Below are 13,254 nucleotides of genomic sequence, written 5' to 3'. Positions count from 1 at the left end.
TCCACGGGCAGTCTTTAAGGTATATTTTATTTGACCTCAACAACACCCACATTTGCATCATGTGTTAGAGTTAGTGGGAAAGAAACATGAATCCAGAAGTATTTCTAAGAAAGAAAAATATCACATTTCACATTTTTCAGAGACATATTTCCCTAGTTAAAGTCTTGGCTCATAAAGTGTCCTTGACTTTGACCTCAAGGGTAATTTTTCTTTTTTATTTTGACTCTGGCCAGACCCATACTAAAGCACAGATTTTCCTATGGGAACTGAGACGAGAAAGCGGAGAAGAAACACACTTTGCATCGTCTCACTATTGTCCAGCCCCGAAGGGCCTCCCGTAAAGCTCTGCTGCGACTCACCGTTCCCCCGTAAAACCTGGCCAGCAGGCGCATTTCATTTCTCCCTGGAACTCCGTGCAGTTGCCACCGTTGTAGCAAGTGAGGTTGGTCTTCTCATTCCCACAGACGGTGGAGGGTAATCGGAGGTATCTAGGGAGAAAAAAGTAACAGTCACTGCGGTTCATCTTCTTCATTTCATTCAAGAACACTTTTTTAGAAAAGTCCGCGTATCTTGTCCGTGCCAAACTAATGAGGTGCTCAGGCCTCAGACTGAGCTACAGACGCTTAACTGTGCTGTTTTGTACACCGATCACTCTTCGGTCCACAGGTCCTGCTGGAGGGCGCTGTAAGGAGCGTGGCTATCCATCTTCCATTTCCACCCAGTGCTCATTCGTGAGATAAGATCTGTGCCGGGGGGTTGGCAATAAATTTAGTGTTGGAAAGAAACTCGCTATGGATAGATTTGCTGCTGCTTGGCTAATAAATCACATCAGGCCATAGGAAAATTGCATCTCTATAATCGTCAGGAAAGAAAGGCCAGGACTCTAGTACCCAAGCACTCGTGTGATTTCTCCGCTGCCTCTCACAGCCGAACTCCGGTTGCCCTGCCAACACTTGCTGCCCTCATCCGATAATTCATGACTTAGCAGAAGGCAAGCCAAATGCTGTCCAGGAGGTTTGTATATGGCACTCAGTGGAAAGTACATGTGAATTCAGAGTGTGGCTCTTTTGTTTAATAACACAACTTTATATATTAAGGAATGCCTACAAAAGCCAGTACAAATTGTTAGATGCTAAGCAGAACTTTACTACCAGATAAAATCCAGGGCTGTGACGGGGCTGTTAAAAAGATTTTAAAGTGCCTAGGTCCTTAACTACACTGTGCGTGTCGTGCATTCAATCAGATAAATAGTTAATATTCAAGAAAGATAAAATGGGTTTTATTTTGTTCTGCTCAGCAGACTGCAGCTAATATGGAGAAAGCAGTGTATGTGGTAAGTGTGTCTCTTCCCACAAGAGCTAATCAATTTGACTTTAAAAAGAAAATATCATAAGGATTTTTCAAAAGAGCCAAAAATGTCAACCAGCTTTGGAAGAGGTCAATTAGCAATGCAAATAGGAAGCTTTGTATACATCTTAACGTTTAATAAACAATTTTTGAATCTCGTTAGAAAGTACTTTTGAATCAAAACTTTACTCTTTGAAAACTTGGCTTTGATGAATTAGGCAGAAAAAAACACTGGAGCACTGGTTCCGAGGCATATGTGTCTTTTACTTGTCCCAAGTCACTACAGCAGTACCGTTAGTTTTTATCCTGAATGTCTTCTGCTATTAGGCATTCAGTTTACCTGTTGGCAAATGAGTAGGTCAACTTATGAGAAGTCACGTTTTATTGGAATGTCAGTACTCAGCAATCAACCTTGTGTCTTGCCTTCATAGGCTCTGAACAACAATATTATGGAGACAAAAATACATCTCCTTGTAGCTGTGACTACGTGTGTGTCTACCAGGAGATGTATCCAGTGAAGGTACCACCTCTGAACTACCGTAATGTCTCCAGGCTGCCAGCCCACTCTGGGCATTCTTGTCAACATCCTGGAAACTACTACTTGCTGGAAATAACAGTCTCATGTTCCTACGTGCGTGCTTAGTCACTTCAGTCGTGTCTGACTCTTCATGACCCGGTGGACTGTAGGGTCATGTGTATGGGATTCTCCAGGCAAGAATACTGGAGTGGGCTGCCATGCCCTTCTCCAGGGGGTCTTCCCAACCCAGGGATCAAACCCACATCTCTCATGTCTCCTGCACTGGCAGGCAAATTCTTTACCACTGAGCCATCTTGGAAGCCCACATACATATATATTATATGTACATATTTATATATATAATTGTATTGTCCTTTGACATTTTGATTTTTATCTTACTGGTTCCCTCATTAATTCATGACAAAGTCATCAAAACATGCTCATTCTGAGAGTCACGAATTCCCATTTTGGAAACTATACTTTAACATAGCCTTTTCAGAATTTTGTAAAGTCGACCTGCCTGAAGTGACCCAGGGCATTCTTTCAAGGATAGGAGTCATGCTTCCTCCTACAAAACCAGAATTCAGCTCTTGTATTGGTTGTCACTGTGTTTATTTCCTGCGGCCTTAAGGCTTGGACTCCGGGGCTCATAGTTCCCGAGACATACTCTGACTGAGGTGACTGAGAAGACATTTTTTTTGAAGTATGTGGTCCAAATCCTGTAGAAAGTGCTGGCAGATGCAATCCTGTCTTCACGGGACTGAACTGTCATGGCCACGACCATGAGCCTCTGCTCAGAACAGCGTACTGAGTGTACCTGTGCACGTGAGCACACCTCCAGACACGCTTTATGTGGGTGTAATGCTCACGGGTCGCTCATAAGATAAAGAATCTGCCTGCAATGAGGAGACGCGGGTTCGATCCCTGGGTCGGGAAGATCCCCTGGAGAAAGGAATGACTAACCCACTCCAGTATTCTCGCGCGGGAAATCCCATGGACGGAGGAGCCCAGCCAGCGACAGTTCACGGGGTCGCAAAGAGTTGGACGCGACTGAGCGACTAACGCTTAATGCTCACCTGCAGAACCTTCCCGTGAAATTTCCGGGACAGCGGCAAGAGTAGCCGTTGGCGTCACTCACGCAGGTGGCCCCGTTTGCACACTGGTGACGCTGGCAGTGGTCCACCTCCGACTCGCAGTTCACACCGGTGAAGCCAGGCTCACACCTGCAGTGATAGGCTGCCCCGCCGGGGGCGGAGCAGTTGCCGTGGATACAGGGGCTTGAAAGGCATTCATCGACGTGGAGCTCGCAGTGCGGCCCCGACCGCCCCGCGGGACAGGTGCAGCGGTGGGAGCTGTAGGCGTCCTCACAGCGTCCTCCGTGCAGGCAGGGCCCGGAGCGGCAGGCGTCGAGCTGCAGGCAGCCCGTCTCCACTGGAGGCCCGGAGACTTTGAGAAACCGCTCCTCCTGAGGTCTGTGCATCAAGCCACGGACGTTTTCAAAGTAAGAGAGATAGAGGCCGCTGATTGCTATCGTGCTTAGACACCCTCGCAGGGCCCGCGTGCTGTCGCTAGCTCGGTCACCCACATAGACGTCTGTGTCGTCCTTCAGGAAGCTGAGGCTCCCGGCAGCCACTGCACTGGTCACAGGAGGCGTTTGCCCGTCCACCTCCATCTGCCACCTGGAAGCCTGGGCCCCCGGGTCTGTCATGGAGATGGTCACCTGGTACCACACGCCGTCGCTCACGGGCTGCAGACTCGTTAGACTCAGCGTGTAAAAGCTGTTGCCACTTCGCAGTTGAAATAACAACCGGGAATCCCTAATGTGAATACGAAGGAATTCAGGCTCCTTCTCTGCGTGCAGTATGACCACGTGGGCATCCCTCGTTCTGAAACCGAAGGTAATGTTGGTGAGCTCTCTGGTGATGTTCCCGTTGCTCCTGAATATTATCTCATGGCTTTGTCCATTAAAAACAGCATTTGCGATACCTAAAGAGAGAAGGCAGTGCCAGTCAGCAACTTGACTAAACCTGTAACATTTGCTTCAGTTCAGTTGCTCAGTTGTGTCCGACTCTTTGTGACCCCATGGACTGCAGCATGCCAGGCTTCCCTGTCTATCACCAACTCCTGAAGCTTGCTCAAACTCTTTTGCTTAATTACCTTTATTAACATTAATGATCAAAACATTATTACCATCACGGATTGATATGGGCTAGGCACTCTGTTAGTTGTCATTATGTTACTTTTAATACAAATTTCTTAAATACAGGCTTATTATTAATATCATTTCTATTTTATAGAATAAGAAATTGAGATTCATAGAAGTTAAGTAATTTTTTCATGGTCAAATGGCTAATAGTTAATGAAGAAAATGTCAAACCTGGATGGTCTGACACCAAAACCCGAATCATGTATTTCTTTTCCATTGAAACGCTAATACATTCCAATATTATTTTACTTCGGTTCCCACCAATAAAGCATTGATTACCCATTTTATACATCAAGAAACTAAGCACAAAGCAATCTCAAGTCTAGCTATGGTTACACAGTAAATTAAGAGTGGAGACTGGCTTCTGAGTTAGCTGATTGTGCGCCCAGTCATGTCCGACTCTTTGCAATCCTATGGACTGTAGCCCACTGGGCTCCTCTGTCCCTTGAATTTTCCAGGCAAGGATACTGGAGGGGTTGCCATTTACTTCTCCAGGGGATCTTCCTGACCCAGAGATCTCACCCACATCTCTTGTGTCTCCTGTACTGGCAGGCGGATTCTTTACCACTAGTACCACCTGGGAAGCTGACCATGAGACACTTAAAAGTAGCAGTCTAAATGACTGATTTACTATCTGCAAACTCCAATTAAGTGTCCAGTTACCAATCTGTGCCTAAGTAAGAGTAGTATTCTGTGAAAGGGGCAAAATCATACAACCATACCATCTGCTCCACTGTATGACATGTATACGCGATCACATATGACCACAACACTTTGGGGAAATCTTATTGCGTTTTTATATTGAAGTGTTTTATCTCTTAAAATATCTGATGCTGTCAGTTTATGATCTCCTTTAATACATTCTTGAGAAAACAAGAGAAAGAAGAACTGCTTCAGCTTGCCACCTAACCTGTAAACCTGGCAAATTTGGATCCACTCTGCTTTCTATTCTAATAGACTGTTGTTGAGTTGCTCGGTTAAGTCCAACTCTTTGTGACCCCATGAACAGCAGCACACCAGGCTTCCCTGTCCTTCACCATCTCCCAGAGCTTGCTCAAACTCATGTCCATTGAATCAGTGATGCCATCCAACCATCTTGTCCTCTGTCATCCCGTTCTTCTCCTGCCTTCAATCTTTCCCAGCATCAGGGGCTTTTCCAAGGAGTCAGCTCTTCCTATCAGGTGGCCAAAGTACTGGAGCTTGTATGGATGCATTGGATGTATATGGATGTTATAATGGATGCATTGCCCTTCTTCTCATCTGCATAATAACAGAAAATATATCTACTGTTCTCTGCCCCTGGCTCCTGACCCGAGGCTCCAAAAATCCTGGTGAATTCCTAAATGATGAGAGCATGGAACTGGGAGCATGTGTGTTGTAATGAGACAACTCTGCTTGAGTTCCTGAATGGAGCCTGGCTACAGGCTGGTCATCAGGAAGACCGAGCCATGACTAGAAGCTTGAAACTCTCAGCCCCAGCCCATCCTCTAGAGAAGGATGAGGTTGGAAAATGGGGTTAATAATTAGTCATGCCTACATAAAGAAGCCTCCACAAAACCCCAAAAGTATGGCGTTCAGAGAGGTTCCAAGCTGTTCAACACAGGTACACTGGGACGGCCATGCACCCCATCTCCTCGGAACAGAAGCTCCTACACTGGGGACCTTCCCAGACCTCGCCCTGTGTATCTCCTCATCCAGATGTCCATCTGGGGCCTTTGCAGATCTTTCAATAAGCTGGTAAACCAGTAAGTGTTTCCCCGAGTTCTGTGAGCTGCTCTCGCAAATTAACTGAACCGAGGTGGGGACTGTGGGAATCTCAGATTTACAGCTGATTGGTCAGAAGCACGACTGACAACCTGGACTTGTGGTTGGCATCGGAAACAGGGTGGGAGTCTTCTAGCAGGACCGAGCCCTTGGCCTGTGAGACCTCACACTACATCTGGATAGACAGAGTCAGAGTTGCACTGAATTGTGATAACTTGAGGACACCCAGCTGGTGCTGCAGAATTGCCTGGTCAGGAGGAACCTGCACACATCAGGCATCAGAAATGTTGTCAGTGGGGTCCTAGTGTCAAAGTCAAGGGGAGACACACAGGAGGGGGACTGCTGGGCTTTCCCTAATCGGGTGGGAAGCTGTAGGTTTTCCCACACATACCCAAGCTCAGCTCTCGCAGCCATGCCTCGGGTCCCCTTCATCTCCACCTTCTTCACGGAACCTCCCCCTGCACTGCATCATCATTTTCCCTCCCCTTCCTTTATTTCCCAGCAGTGCACAAATAGGCTACAATTGCACATGAAAACCTGAGTCCTACCCTGACGTCCCCCTACCCTCTTGCATTTTTATTTCTCTAGTTCCTTCTCTGGCAAAGCTTTTTCCAAATAGTTTTATATTCACCTTGTCTGCACTTTCTCATCTCCCATTTTGTTTTTTAACATCTTCCACTGAGCCTTCGGTTCCCGTCACGTCACTGAAACCACTCTTGTCAAGGTCACGGAGGCATCAGCATGACCTGATCCAACAGGCAACTCGCTATGTCATTGTCTTCCAGCTTTCAGTCGAAATGAACCTCACAGCACTGTCTTTTGCTAACATGTGCAGCACCACACCTAACCTCGAACACTTCATATACAGACTCTTCCAGCTATTCCTCAGTGTTCTGGTTTCTACTGCTCTGCAGAGCAACGTACCAACCATTGCTGAGCCTGAGACCCCACTGCTTACCATCACGTCTAGAAAGACGCCCCAAGTCCTACACACTGCAGACAGAATTTTCTGTGGCCCAGCCCCTGACCGACTCTCCAGTGCCATTTCCAGCCATTCTTCCTCGTTCACGTGCTACAGCCACAAAAGCTTCCTGTTGTTTCTTGAAGACAACACGCTTGTTCACAAAGCATGTCTTTTACCCTTGCTGTTACTTAGACAGGATATTGGCCCCTGCTCGTCCCACACCTGCCCCTTTCTCAACATAATATGTGCTCAAATGTCACCTCCTCTGAGAGGGTTTCCCCGACTATCCAAGTGTTTCTGTCCCAAATCCACTCTCTTTTCAATTATTCTGCTTGATTTTCTCCATAGCATCTTCTAACTATTTGAAATTACATTGTTAAATTTTAACAATCCAATTAAAAATAAACAAAATAAAAAATATAATAATATAATAGTAGTGAAAGTGTTAGTTGCTCAGTCATGTCTGACTCTGTGCGACCCTCTGGACTGTAGCCCACCAGGCTCCTTTGTCCATGGGATTCTCCAGGCCAGAATACTGGAGTGGGTTGCCATGCCCTCCTCCAGGGGGTTTTCCCAACCCAGGGATCAAACTTGGGTCTCCCGCATTATGGGCAGATTCTTTATATAATATATAAAATATACATTTTATATAATAATATATAAAATACTCATATTTTATATATAATACATAATAATAATAAAATAAGTAAAAATTTTCCTACTTGTTCCTGGTCTTTCCTCACTAGAACATGAACTTTTACGAGATCTTGGACATTCTCTGTCTAGGTTCTCACTAAGCCTTGTGCCTGGAACACTGCCTGGCATACAGTAGGTGCTCAGTAAATATTATTAAATGAATAATGTATGAAAGTAACTCAGTCCTTAATTCCGAAAAGTGAGATAATGATTAGAAACCTCAGCATGAGTAAATTCAAGTGGATTATTTGACGGGATTAACATTGCTCTTGATTTTATTGCTTTTGACTGTGGTGTTTTTTTCCCCCCCAGCCAGGTTGAGATTAGGGAGGAAAAGAGCAAGAAGTGTCTCAGTACATGCTTTAACATGTAACATGTTTACATAAAGGTTAACATGACAAACCTCATTGTTCCTCCAGCTCCTGAAGGAAGGGTGGCATCTGTCATGCTGCGTAACTTGTCTCACGGACATGCTGACCGTGCAGAAGTCACTCCTTGTTGTCTGAGTTAGAACCACCATGCAGGCACCATTTATACTCTGCCCTTCCTTCAGGGAACTTTATCATAATAACACGTCTCTAATGTGGGTTGTAATTTTTAAGTCTCTCTTTTTTGACAGGACGCACAGATAGAAACAATTAGGTACTAAAGGTAAATTCGGGTAGTTACTCTAGCAGAACTATCTTCTCAGCACATCTCACTCAAAAAACATACCATACGGTCACGAGATCACATACAACAGAGAGAAAGTGATCTAGGGGTGATATCTGTTGGATAGGAAAAGTTCACCCCTCCTACTGATTTCCCTCCCCCCCTCCTTTATTAAGATAGATCATATGTCAAAAATGTTTCTGAGACTCTGTGAAAGGTCAGAGGCAAACTTTCTCCTCTCTCCGCAGAGGCAACACCTAGCAATGAAGAGCCCTCCATGCCTTTCCGAGGCGTCCAAGTCCTTCACATGAAGACAGGAGGCAACAACACTCACCCGGGGTGTGGCTCTCACACTGCCACTGTTTTTAGAAACCCTTTTCTTTTTTCCCTATGAAGGCATTCAGGATGATTTAAACCCTTTTGTAGAACATAACTGGGACAAACAATTTTAGTACTTCCATCAAAAGAGTAATAAAATGAATAAGTAGTGAACTATTTTAAGCAAGCAATTCAGAGGGTCGAGCAAGGCAAAAGGTGGCATTAAAATTCTGCGCCATATTTGAGGCCTGATCTCATTCTTTATGCAAATTCATCATGCTTTATTCATGTGTGTAGCATGCGTTCATGTGTGTGTGTGTTAAGTCGCTTCAGTCGTGTCCCACTCTGTGCAACCCCATGGACTGTAGCCCACCAGGCTCCTCTGTCTATGGGGTTCTCCAGGCAAGAATAGTGGCGTGGGTTGCCATGCCCTCCTCCGGGGATCTTTCCACCCCAGGGACTGAACCCAGGCCTCTTATGTCTCCTGCATTGATTGGCACATGGGTTCTTTCCCACTAGCGCCCCCTGGAAAGCCCCACGTGTAGCACATTATTTCTTAAATCTGAAACATGAGGGTATGTATGTGTATTCTTCAAGAAAAGCTCCCCAAGTATATACGCAATGCAATACATTTCACACGTCACCTGAGAAGTTGATATATCATCTTAAAGTACATAAACATCAAAAGTAAATATATACTTGTCCTCAGTCACTTTGAGGCTCAGTTGTTAATGGGCCTGAGGGCCATCTACCCTCTAGCTCCAGACTATTATTTTAGTTCATTGTTTTACAAGGTATTTTATATATTTTTAAACTTGTATGCAGGCAATGTGCTTTAAGTCTAGAGCAGTTAAGTGAAAATATTGAGTTAAATTGAAGAAAACAGATATTCATTAAACAAATATTTATTGACAGCCTCCTATGTGTTTGGCACTATTCTAGATGCTAGGAGTAATGTAGGAAACCAGAGAGAATACCTCCTTCTCTTTTGAAGCGTATATTCCACTGAGGAAAAGACGACGAGCAAGTGAACAAATACCTATAAAACGAAACATCCAAGGATGATAAGAGCCACGAAGAAAAATGAAGCCGGGGAAGGGGGCATTTGGGTAGGAAAGGGGATGAAGAGAAGAGGCAGCCTGTGGTGCTCTGGGCTGGGAGGGTTCAGGGTAGAGGTGGTAGGGGGGGGGGCCTGACTGATGGGGTGAAGGCAAGAACACTGGACAGTAAGACATGAAAAGCACGTGGAGGCCAGCTCCCGGAGGGGTTTTCCCACCAGGAAAAGGGCAGGAACATGGGAGGTAGCTGGCGGGGATGGGGAGGCAGGGATCAGCCCCCAAGGAAATCAGGGGAAGTAGTTTGTGACGAGGATTTGACAGTATGTTTATATGCTGGTGGGAGAACTGATGATGCTGCTGGCGGGCGAGAGAAAAATTTCAGAAGCAAAACCATTGAACGAGGCAAAGAGACGAGAGTTGAGTCCAGACATGAAGGGTGGGCGACAGACTGAACTGCGCATTGTCTCAAGTAGAAGGAAAGACAGACCATGAATCACTGTGTTGCCAGCATGTAGACATGTCAAAATTGTGAGGACGGTGTTCAGCTTGCTAACACTTGGGACACTGCTGAGTAGGGCTGCATTTGGGCAGGAGAACTGTTCCGACCAAGGGAAATACTCACTGCAAACAGGAACTGAGTGCTTAACGCGTTCGGCTGTCTACACACAAGGTCATACAATGATCACACACACACACACACACACACACACACACAGATCTATCTGCTTGTCCAGCAGACGTTTTATCCTTGTTTTACAGAGGAAGCCTTAGATTATGGAGGCAGGTGACCCACTGGAGGCCTCATAGCTAACCGATGGTAACAGGCTCATTCTGGTGCTTTTGCTCTGCATAATCAGCAAGGAGGAAAGAAAAGCCAAATATCAGCCTTATCTTTCTCTAGAAATCAGCCTTACACGATCCAGGATGTAGGTTTGGAGTTGCTATGGCCACCATCTCCCCACTGACCCCCCCGAGACCCAGGGGCGGGATATGTCATGAGGTTACCCTGGTTGACTACACTCGTGTTAGGCTTGTTACACCACCCCTCATGCTGGGGGAAGCAACCACAAGCTTCTCTGCTGAGCTGGGTGTGTCTGTGCTCTTCGTCTGGGTCGACTCATCGACCAACTGAAACGCCCAACTGGACTGGGTGGTGAGAAGTTAAACTGCACCTACATTCAAAGCCTCGAGGCAGTTGCAGGCACTGGGCGCCGGGAGGACATGGGCCGAGTTCACACCAGCGCAGCTCCTGGCAGGCCTTCCCCGCTGTGTTCGCAGGGCAGGAGCAGGAGAAGTCGTCCCACAGCGGGTAGCAGACGCCTCCGTGGTGACAGGGGTTGGGCTGAGTAGACAGTAAATCACAGGCGTAAGGAGCTCTGGCAGCTAAATGCGGAAAGGAGCCAAGCGAGACCCCGTGAATCTGTTCATGTTAACTTCCTACTTATTTACATATCGAACATTTTTATATCTGTTGGCTGGTAAGTAGAATAAAACTTACTGCTACCATCAAAAGGAAAAGGGAAATAAATAAAAATATATAATATTGATCTCCTGTAGCACAAGGGAGATTTTCAAAGGTGTAATAATAGTCTCTATAATTTACAAATTACCAAACACTTTCAATGACACTAATGATCATTTGAGTTAGAGACTTTACCTCTCGTTTCTACTGGTGAGAAAACTGAGGTCCCTTTCATTGTCCAAGATCCTGTGTGTGCTTCTGTGCCTGCTTCAGTCGTGTCTGACGCTTCATCACCCCATGAACTGGAGCCCACCATGCTCCTCTGTCTATGGGGTTCTCCAGGCAAGAATGCTGGAGTGGGTTGCCATGCCCTCCTCCAGAGGATCTTCCCATCCCAGGGATTGAACCTGGGTCTCTTACGTCTCCTGCATTGGCAGGTGGGTTCTTTACCAGGGAGCCACCTGGGAAGCCCTTCCAAGATCCTATCAAAAGCCAAACGGTGAAGCTGGTACTTAGATCCTCTGGGTCCCCATAGAGCGACACCTCTGCCCTCCAGGAGCCCCGCCTCTGAATCAGAAACATACTGTTATCATCTGAGTCCTCACAAGGTTGCTCACAAAGTAATCAAAACAGAAGCACTGACAAAGGAATTTCTGAGACCTCCATCTGCACTTATGTCCATCACTCTATGGACTCTGGGGACTTCCCTGGTGGTCCAGCAGTTAAGACTTCACCTTCCAAAACAGGTGGTGTGGGTTCAATCCCTGGTCAGGGGATCAAGATTCCACATGCCTTGAGGCCAAGAAACCAGAACATAAAACAGAAGCAATATTGTAACAAATTCAATAAAGACTTTAAAAATGGTCCATGTCAAAACAATCTTAAGAGACATTAAGGAGAGGATGGGATGATTTGAGAGAATAGCACTGAAGCATACATATCACCACATGTAAAACAGTGACAGCTGGATGCATGACGCAGGGAACCCAAAGCCGGTGCCCTGGGACAGCCTGGAGGGCCGGGTGGGGTGGGGTGGGAGGGAGTTCAGGAGGGAGGGGACACAGTGCGGACAGGGTCCATGTGAGTAATCCTACCTCACACAGGTTGTCTCCGGGGCAGCCTTCGGTCACATTGACAAGAACGGCACTGTGGGCTGCATTGCTCGTTGAATTTGGGAAGAATTCCAGGTTCTCGTTGTTTAGCCTTATATCTTGGATACAGCCTTTGAAGAATCCACCACTAAGCTCAGTCTCTCGCCTGTCAGGCAGTCCACCAACATAGAGGACATCTCCTCTTTGGAGTTTCCACGTGGGAGCAGAAAGAAATCCTAGATTTTGTGACGACTGATACAGTTCAATTTTATTTGGCTTGATTTTCAAAGATACCAAGCGGACATTTCCGTCGCTGAGAATAAATGTTACTAATAATTTGGGAGAACCTGGAGTCAGCATCGCTAGCCTGCCATGCTCTAGCCAGACACGGAGGTACTGGTAAGTGCCGTTTCCCAGAGCTAAGAGCAAGCCGGCCGGACGGCGTGTTCGAACAAACATGGAGAGCGTGAGGTCCTCTTCATAATCCTTGTTGAGATGAAAAACAGCATATCCAGGAGAGTCATCTTGGCCAAATCTGCCTGCCACATACTCTTTAATATCAAGATAGAGGAGGAAAAACCAAGAAGAAACATCTTAAGATTCACAAGTAAAAAGCAGCAAAAGATTATACACACACACACACACACACACACACACAAATATATTGCAATGCATATATGTTGTTGTTTCTTCACTCAGTCGTGTCCAACTCCTTTGCAACACCATGGACTGTAGCCCTCCAGATTCCTCTGTCCATGGGACTTCTCAGGCAGGCAAGAATACTGGAGTGAGTTGTCTTTACTTTCTCCAGGGGATCTTCATGACACAGGGATTGAACCCATATTTCCTGCATTGTCTGGTGGATTCTTTACCACTGAGCCACCAGGGACATCCATAATGAATATATATATATATATATATATATATATATATATATATATATATATATATTCAGCCTTATTTTTTACAAATACAGCCATATTTTTTAAAGTTCAGGACAAACTTATTCAATAGAATGACAATTTAGCCTGACTTTCTGAACTTATGGGTTTACTTTATTCTGAAAATTAGATTTCGGTGTATAGTTTATAGCTGAGGTCCACTGATCACAAGGAGGAAGAGAAGATTTCTGCACTGATGAAACTCCACACCTCCTCCTCACTGCCCTGAAGAGGTGGGA

General features: G+C 45.8%; 1 protein-coding gene across 1 annotated transcript in view; it reads right to left on the bottom strand.

Moving 5' to 3' along the window:
- The window catches only part of CRB1 (crumbs cell polarity complex component 1), a 222,340-nt gene that overhangs the window by 37,445 nt on the left and 171,641 nt on the right, over positions 1-13,254 (bottom strand). The window contains exons 8-11 of the mRNA XM_055583137.1: positions 12,078-12,625; positions 10,698-10,863; positions 2,941-3,850; positions 360-488 (exon numbers count right to left, since the gene is read on the bottom strand). Of these exons, the coding sequence (XP_055439112.1) occupies positions 360-488; positions 2,941-3,850; positions 10,698-10,863; positions 12,078-12,625 (1,753 nt within the window). The remainder of the gene's footprint in view (positions 1-359; positions 489-2,940; positions 3,851-10,697; positions 10,864-12,077; positions 12,626-13,254) is intronic.

The sequence above is a fragment of the Bubalus kerabau genome, chromosome 5, assembly GCF_029407905.1.
Source record: "Bubalus kerabau isolate K-KA32 ecotype Philippines breed swamp buffalo chromosome 5, PCC_UOA_SB_1v2, whole genome shotgun sequence".
In the NCBI taxonomy this organism is placed as follows: Eukaryota; Metazoa; Chordata; class Mammalia; order Artiodactyla; family Bovidae; genus Bubalus; species Bubalus kerabau.
The sequence above is the reverse complement of the archived record's forward strand: the minus strand, read 5'-3'. Positions and strand labels throughout refer to the sequence as shown.